This window comes from Trypanosoma brucei, chromosome 11, assembly GCF_000210295.1.
Source record: "Trypanosoma brucei gambiense DAL972 chromosome 11, complete sequence".
Classification (NCBI taxonomy): domain Eukaryota; phylum Euglenozoa; class Kinetoplastea; order Trypanosomatida; family Trypanosomatidae; genus Trypanosoma; species Trypanosoma brucei.
The window spans coordinates 1-9,112 of NC_026744.1; the positions used below are offsets into that span (position 1 = coordinate 1).

The 9,112-nt window shown below is 41.4% G+C and overlaps 3 protein-coding genes across 3 annotated transcripts; all 3 read right to left on the bottom strand.

Annotated features, from left to right (window-relative positions):
• Positions 1-89: 89 nt before the first annotated feature.
• On the bottom strand, positions 90-3,815 carry TbgDal_XI10 (expression site-associated gene (ESAG); the record flags this gene model as incomplete). The annotated part of the gene is made up of 1 exon (XM_011780848.1): positions 90-3,815. The coding sequence occupies one exon, from the start codon at positions 3,813-3,815 to the stop codon at positions 90-92; it is 3,726 nt and encodes a 1,241-aa protein (XP_011779150.1).
• A 1,501-nt stretch (positions 3,816-5,316) lies between these two features.
• TbgDal_XI20 (hypothetical protein, conserved) lies at positions 5,317-5,676 on the bottom strand (the record flags this gene model as incomplete). Its single annotated transcript, XM_011780849.1, has 1 exon — positions 5,317-5,676. The coding sequence occupies one exon, from the start codon at positions 5,674-5,676 to the stop codon at positions 5,317-5,319; it is 360 nt and encodes a 119-aa protein (XP_011779151.1).
• Positions 5,677-7,751: 2,075 nt separating this feature from the next.
• Positions 7,752-9,110, bottom strand: TbgDal_XI30 (hypothetical protein, conserved, (fragment); the record flags this gene model as incomplete). The annotated part of the gene is made up of 1 exon (XM_011780850.1): positions 7,752-9,110. A coding segment is annotated over one exon (1,359 nt), but the record flags the coding sequence as incomplete, so codon positions are not given.
• Positions 9,111-9,112: the final 2 nt, after the last annotated feature.

Here is a 9,112-nt window from a genome sequence, read left to right on the forward strand (position 1 = left end):
ATCAATTACTACATCAGCTAGAAGACATTAACACGCTTCTCCGTTAGCATATGTGAATTAACATTTGTAACATACAATTTTTAAAAAAACTAATCTTCATCAAGTAAAATTTTGTTATCGGATATAATTACCACTGACGTGCTACTTAGTGTGGTGATGGAGTGATTGCTGTGAGTACCTGCGTAATGATCCGCCACACGCCCAACCTTCGCTGCTATTCGGTGAATTACTTCCCGACAATATTCATCATTCCATTCTTCCGTATTAGTGCGAGGAAGCGGTACACGCCAACGTTCACAGTACGGCATCAATAGTTTCTCACGTTGCTGACCTTTGAATGTTGCGAGTAACATTTGAAGTGAACTCATAATCATCTGAGCTGATTCACTTAATTCCACGTGTGATGAGCTATTTTCACTTGTGGAGTTGGTGGTTTCATTCCCATCTTCAAAGTAATAATCATGATCCAAGCGTAGGGCTACAAAGGTACGACCCGGTACTGCATTAAGTTGGTATAATTGTACCGGTTGGGGAACACCACGCAACTGAACGGGCCCAAGCGCGGTTACATCAAGTTGATGCCGCTGTGATTCACTTAAAGACATATAAGTTGCATGTGTTAGTAATACTTGCCCACCATTGGCAACGCTCTCCGTGCGAGCTGCCATATTGGTGGTGGGACCGTAGTAATCGAAACCTTTTGTAACTTCATCATGTCGAATATCACAAAGCCCAGTGTGAATACCAATGCGTACACGCAAACCACTCCATAACCGACAATACACCTCAGAGTCCAGACATGCAGTAGGAGAAGTGTATTCATTATCCTCCTTTGCATTCGTTTCCTCAAACTCACGGTAGAAATTATCCAATGCATCCGTACCCCAATCATTGTGTAAAAACATAAGTTGGAGGTCTGCTGCAAGTTGTACAGCCTTAAATGGGTCCTGACATGCAATCATGAAAGAATCACCAATAGTTTTCACTTCATAGCAGTCGTGCTTAAGTACCAGTTGGCGAATCATACGGTGATGTGCTGCCACAGCTTCAGTCATAATATCAGGGTAAGTTGCCCACTGTGCTGTGCTGCTTTCAATATCAGTGAAAATAAGTGTCACAGGATCAGTCGGCTGCCTCGGTGCTAGTTCGTTATCACGCTTGTTACTGATGGTACAGTATAGTGCTACTCCAAGGGTAACAAAAAGTAATAACGCAAAAACTAAACCAATAATGATGCCAACTACCTGAGAGGATGACAACTGAACACGAATTTTTTTGTACACAATAGAAGGTGTCACCGGCTCCTGCATTACAGGAAGGGTGGGATCCAATACGCGGCCGAAGGACCATACAGATATGTCTGTGGCACCATAATTCCAAACACAATTACCAGACAATTGTACACCGTTGGCTATACAATCAGCATCACTAAAGGGCCCATACCTCATATCATCAACAACAAAGGAAGTTTGCCAAAATATTTCATCAGACAATAGGGAAGAGCTAACCTTCTTCATGGGTAACAGAAGTGTTTGCATCACTCGAGCAATGGCAAAGCCACGGAGTGACATTGGTGACCATTGTGACGGATCGAGAATGGCTTCATGGTAAGCAATAATAGTTTCTGATGTGGAACTATTATCAGCCCAATGCGGCAAACTAGTGGCGAAAAGCAGGCGCTGTGCCTTGGCGTTTGCAGTCACACTGAACTCTAACTTCAGTTCCTCGTAATATAATAACAAGTCCGTGAATGTTATGAACACACGAGCTTGAGGATGGGTGTCAAGGTATTTTGATATCGTTTTCACATCGGGAGTTGTAAGTCCGAGTATGAACACGTCACCACCATGTTTCAAGTGCTCCATATGGATATCAGAAACATGTTCATTCAAAAGAACTCTGGACCCGAGTGATGCACCAAAAGTCATAAGTGACATGGACAGTACCTCAGCAACTTCAGCTGCTTCATCACTCCGAATTATAGTGTGAGCAATATGATTTGTTAAACGTGAGAAATACTGCGCAAGCACATACAGTTCTTGGGTGAGCGTAGGGAAAAAGTGTATGACATTCCTTTTGAATGTGCTCACCTGAGGAAAAACTACCATAGGGTCAAAGAAGATAACACCCGGTGTGGTGAGCACCTCATTGGTTACAACACCGAATACAGCAGAAACAATCCTTTCATCCAATGTATCAATAAGGTCCTTCGCAGCTCCTGAATATGAAGAATTAAGGGAATGAAGATAAAGTCGGTCTCTACCTTCCCCGAATATTCGGAGGAATGTAGCGAATATACCTCTGTAGTACCTCAGGTTAGCGCGGTGTGCATTTTCCATATCGGCCATCATTATTATGCTGCTGCTCATCGGGGCATACAAAGGAACACTTAAGGTACCGCACTCAGAACCTTTTTGAAGAAAGAACCCTCTCCTCAGCGAAGCAAACTGGTATTTTTCGACCACTTCCTTCATATACACTACACTTCCTCCTTGATTGCAACGACACACGGCGCCTTGAAGTTGAGCAGCACTGCCACACTCACCTCCAAAGTCACCAATTACCATATCATCAATCAAGTAACGGCGCTGATTATAAAGTGATAATCTAAACAAGGTGCGATTTGTTAATGATATGCTGTCAACTAATGCTCGCATAAGCATCTCTCCAGCAAGCCACCCAAGAACCATCAATTCTCCACTGTTATGGTTTGTGTCAAAATGTTCTGGCTTCGCAAAGCCACCCCAGTTCTCGTTAGCATTCAAATATTTTGTCATTTCTTCACGGAAGCGTTGAATGATTTTGTATCGTGTGTCACTCCCAAGTGGACCAGTACCAGTAATAATAAGTTGACCAGGTTTTAATTCCGTATTAGTTTCTTCCAAAGCTTCCTTCCAAGTATTCAGCAGAAATGTTTGCGAACTAGACGTAGTGAGTACAAAGGCATCTGCTGTATGATGATCCTCTCTCACTAAATACTGAATAAATTTTTTGGTGGTGTCATGTGGAGAACCAAATAGCAGCACGGCTTGTGGTCGTGTCTTCACAAATTTCTCCCACTCCCTGTCGAACACGTCATCTCCAATACGCTCATTAACATTACCATCAATGACAAATGTACCACACAACTTATATCCCATCATAGACATCACCTGCTCTGTAAAGGTATATGAAGAATCACCAAAGTTTGTGCCTTTCAGATACATAAAACCCACGCGTCGAAGTCGAAGAAATACGACAACATAACGAATCAGAGCAAGTAACTCAGCTTTGGGTTCAACACTTGGATAATAGAAATGAGGATTCCACCCACGAACTTCATCAGAATAAGAGAGAGGTGCAAAGGCAACTAAATCATGTTCCTCTAATTTGTCTCGAATCCAAAGTACGTTTTGGTTCCCCAGTGGTCCAACTATAACAAGAAGCTGTTCTTTACTATTCTTTACTGCATCATTGAAAGTTTCTTCGATTGTTTGATTGTAAGATGATGGTGTTTGTAAAGAAATTTCGAAATCAGATGCCTTTTCGACACTATTGGTTGCCAAAGATGCACTCAAACCTGCGTTGAGGGAGTTTACAATTTCCACATCCGCCTTCATATTATACATGAGATTCAGAACCTTAACAGTAACTTTGTCGGATGCTCTAACCGTCCGCATTAGCACCACAGTAGTCACTAATGCTGCGAATAATAACTTGCGGATGTGTGCGTGCCGTCGGTTATTTGCCATACGCGGCACACTCCTGTTGGTTGGCACTGGTGGTGAATGAAATGTTACAGCTTCCATGGTTGTAATGGCGTCCCTGTAGCACATGGTTAAAGACACACTTTGAAAAATTTTGGGGCGGCGCTACGTTGTTCTAAAAAGTTAAACAGACTGATATGTAATGAATGGGATATCTGAAGTAACGGTGAGATGTTGTGTCATTCTGAGTGAAGAGCAAACGGGCCTCGTATATTAATTCTGTGAACGTGTCTACAGACGATTCTTTAGATGGTGAATATTTATTCCTTCTTGCAGTGAACCAAAGCCTAACAGAAGTGACACCTGCTATCGAATGATTCGCCTTCACATTCAACCAGTTACAGACAATTAGTGTCTTTTTAAAATTGGCGGTAGATAACTTTGCTGACCAAGTGATAATTAAAAGATTTGCTGTAAAACGAATATAAGCAACTACACTTCACCGCAAAAATGGGGACATTGTGCTGCCACCCCTACGCTCATAGGGATTAGAAACCCTGCACAAAAGAATAAAAGATCACACGTAGTTGAAATCGTTTCTCGCCAAACGATTCGCGGCTGATCTCAACCCCCCTATTTCAGAAAAATTAACATCTGGTGTTCCGCTCAATTGCTACCGGGTGCTGTTACCAATCGTAGGTGAAGTTACAGCGGTGAAGTTATTTGTCCCTTCGGTACACCTTTAATAGTGAGAAAAAGAAAAAAAAATCAAAAGAGGGCACAAGTTGAGTTGGGTGAAAAGTATTAGACGAACAGGTAGTGTATACGCATTGACGGTAACAGTCAAAGAAAAAAGAGGGAAAAAGTAACAACATCAATACCAATTAGAATGGAGTTGTGAGAGTAACACCACCTGAGACCCTTTTCTCGTTTCTTTCTTCATTGCGTCGCGTAAAAATAAAAAAAACAAAAGTGTAAACGGTTACGATGGGCTTCACACCTGTGCCAGTTTTTATCCCGCCTGTACTGACGCCCTTTTGACACCCCAATTGACGTGCATAACTGACATTCAACAGTTTGAAAGGTTTCAGAGCCTCGGGTAATAATTTTTGACTCAATATTTAGCGGCCGTCTCCACCCAAAAGAGAAGCCTCACTTTCGGGAATGTAATCGAGAACATCGATCCCATCTTCAAAGAACTCGTCGAGGAATTCGAAGTCTGAGTCAAATAATGTACCATAATCCTCATCATCATTCGCTGGTTTTTTTTGTCCATCACAACCATTAGTCCCACACCTCACGCTAGTGGCAAGTAGTGGCCGTGACATGCTACGCATATGGACCAAGAAATTACTTGTGATTGGGACGTGTAACCTCCGTAACATTTTCCCTGTTTCTTTTTTTAGACAATTAACTTTAAGTCATGATTTAAAGTCAACAAAAAAAAGAATCAAAAAAGAAATATATATATATATAACATGAAATTATTGGCTTTATTTGCACGACAAAATATATAAATGTTTAGACATGTATCATAACAGTCGTACTTATGAGACTTCATATAATGGGAATAGTTACAAACAATGTTCCGAATGTGGAGAAAAAGATGATGATGATGATAATGGCACGACTATCGCAGTAGAACACACCAAAAGAAGATCAAAACGAAAAACACCACAACCCCAATTAAAAGTGTGTGGCGGAATCCATAACGTTGCACCACCTCTCCGATACGACCCACAGACCGATTGACACCACTCGATGCACGCGAGAAGGCGGAACCCACGAAAGAAAGCATTTGATTTTGTTCTTCCACCTCTTGTCGTAATGTATCTGCGGAAGTTTTCACTTTAGCTGCTGTATTACCCAAAGCGTTCAACAGAGCCTCATTCTCCTTCACGAGATCTTCTTCAAATTGCGCACGCTTCTCAGCACTTAAATCATCAGATTGTTTTTCCAAACGTTGCCCACCAAAGACGGTGGATCTCATTTCCAAAGTGATAGATGTAAGTATTTACCTTCGGCTTGCACGTAAAAAATCGCAATACACAAAAACACGCGCACACTTTTATTATTATCGTACACGAGTTCCGTGAAAAAACGTTCGCTAATTTCTATGACAGGCAAAGAGCAGTGCCCACCGGAAATAAATTGTCTTTTCTTTCCCTTTTTAAATGTGTAGAAGCAAATATGTTTTTTTTGTTCTTCCATTTCACAGCCCAACAACAACAACAAAAAGAGATATATGGTAGCAATTGCGCTCACACTAAGTAACATCATAGCAGAGGACAAGAACGGTTGTAATTGTGTTTGCAAATATATAAACGTAAATATATATATTTCTTTTCCTCTTAACAGGCATTCCTCAGAATCCTTCCGTTTCGATAGCACACACACACACACAAAAAAAAAAGCATCGGTTTGTCATCGCAGCCGTTACGATTTCATCATGCGCCGGCAGCCAATGTTGCGTCGTCTCATCCGCCGCTTTTTGTCGTGTTCCATACGTATTTCTATACGATAGGGACGTTTAACGTTATATCCCATTCACCAACAAATGTTCTCTTGAGAAACTGTGACCAAAGCGCCAGCGATGGAGTAAACATAAGTAACTACCCTTTTTTTTGCTTTTGCTTTTTTTCTTTTTTTTTTTTCACCGCTGACGGTGCGGCTGCTTCGACTATTTTTTTTTTGTGTGTACGCCTCCGATACTTACTTTACATGAAATTTTTGGCAGGACAATGCGAAATGTACCAATTTTTTTTGAAAAATAAAAATACAACAAGGGGGAAAAATAAAACATAATGAAATAAATACATATACTTGAATATTATATATATATATTTACATATTTGTATCAACAACAACAAACATAGTTATGGCGAATGCTTTTGGTAGTGTCGTTGAAGGTGACACGACGCGTGAAGTGAAATGCAAATATATATATATATATATATATATATACATAATATATTAAAATAAACTGTTATGTGCATTTATATTTCCTTATAGGGAGGGGAAGGTGTAGACGCATGGACAGGGATAATTCTTTCTTCAAGTGCTCGGTGCTTCATGCAAATTACGAAATATTTATCGCAGTTCTACACAACCCCAACAAATCAAACAAAAAAGCAAGCACTAACATATATCCATTTTGTTTTTCTCTAATTGTTTCTTTTTTTTTTCGAGTAAATTAAAAAAAAAAGGAAAGTGGAAATCAAGACGAAAACAATAACAACAGTAACAAAAAAGGGGGTACAATCCTTCCATCCAACCATTATGTGAACCCCTACAACTCTACCCTTCCTGTTTTCTTATCATTTTCTTTTTTTTTCAAATTTAAACATTCATTTTTCGTTCCTAATTTACTTCCGTTACGGGAGTTCCGACACGCTGCAAATTATAAAACATAACCAAAACGGAGTGAAGGCGATGAACCGGCTTTGTTATTTTCCCGTTGCTGGTCATTTGAAACGCTTCGTCAAAAAACTCCACTTCCGGAATTCACTCAACCACACCGCCCCTATGGGAAGTAATGGTAAAATATATTTGAACCACCGTTGAACCGAGAACAATAAATAAAATTGTGGCGCCAAGCCAACTGGGCAATGCAGAGGCATTTTCACGCTTCTCGCGTAGTTTTTTCTTTTCCTCATCAGAGAGTCGTGGCATGCTGATTTGGCTGTTTTGCTTCTGCGCCTTCACGCGAATCATCCTTGTAGGGCTTAAAGGCATTTTTTTTAAAAAAAAATTTTGTTTTGTGTGTCGGGGTTGCTCCGGCTTAATTCGGTTCTAAAAAAAAAGGTTAAAATCTACTATTGATCGAATAGGGAGCGGAAATAACCGTTGATGATAATGACAATCAATAAAACAAAAAAAAAAGGGATCATCGAACACACACATGCGTGTCACAACACGAACAGAAAAGTAGGCATTATATGATGATGAAATGCAACGACAAACCATGGCAAAGCACTGCGGTAAAAACAAAAAAATTGTAATAAATACTTCCTCACAATAGAAGAGGATTAATAAAAATGCATTGAAGCAGGTGGCAGTGTCAGCCTATCGCACTCCATAACTTCGAAGGTTGAAATAATGGGCCTTCATACTCATCCGCTTCCCCAACTCTTCCGAGTAGTTTTGTACACCACGCAAATCCTTTGAGAGATTCACACGGAAATAGAGATTGAAGGGTAATGCAAAGGGAATACGTTTGGCGTAGTCAACAATGTGACCGAGGCATCGCTGTTCATCTTCTGCATTCCACCAAAAACAAACATTAGGGTGAAGAAAACAAGTAACATCAACAACTGGTTGCAATAACTGACGCGTCACGTCCTGCGCTGAGGACCGAGTTACCTGGCGGAATGTACTTTTTACGATAATAGACGGCGCAAATGGTAAAATCACAGGAATACCACCAGAAAACAGTTGTGGAGGCGGCTCCTGAAACCATGGCACTTCGCTTCCATCTGCTCGCACAATCCGCTGCTCCACCACTTGTATCGCTTCATTACCCTCAGACAACCGTGGCACAACTTGAACGTTAAAAGCTGTTGCGTGACGGCTGGGAATGTCGGGATCACCCATTTCACCTGGTTTCAGATCGAGTGGTTGCCGGTCCCTTTCCACGGCATACATTTCTAACATTTCCCATATAACCTGTTTTGTGATATTTGCATGAAGTTCCCATTCCTCAGCCGCCTCCACAATTTGCGGAATCACGCGTGGATCCTCCTGGTGGACACGAAACTCATATCCAATTGTAGTTACTTGAAAAGTTGGATTCTCCGGTGTGCTCCAAACACGCGGGCTGAGGGAATGATCAAAGCGACCAACAACAGAGAAATCTGGCTCGGAACGGACCTCCACAAGTACACCAGAGCGCTCAACACTCCTAACAGATGATCGCCTACACAACTGAAGTGCCGCGGTATTTGCTTTCGCCTTTCCCTCAAAGTAAACATCATTGGTATGTCCATTACGTCCACAACGCCATCCATGATTTGCATTTCCTCGATTCATACAAACGACGGTGGAGTGCCTTGAGTCGGTTTGCCGGAGGACGCCACACACCTTCGCTTCAATTGCGGGAAGGAGAGCCGCGCGTTCCGTGCGTGTGAGATGCAACACCTTATCGAAAAGTACAATAAGTTCCTCACGGCTCAACCACTTGAGTTCATGCCAATCAATACCCTCATCCTTCAGTTTGTCGTAGTGCTTTTCCAAGTTACAAAGCATTTTGTATTGTCTCCGACCGACGTGCCCACTGAGTTTTTCCAAAATGAGTTTTAGAGAAGTGTACCTGTTGTTTTCGCCAACAACATTAAAAGTATTGCTCAGGACCATCTTTCGAGGCACCGAATATCGGGGATGATAACGGAGTGCATCCGCGGGAATAACACTACGTGTAGGAACCTTTG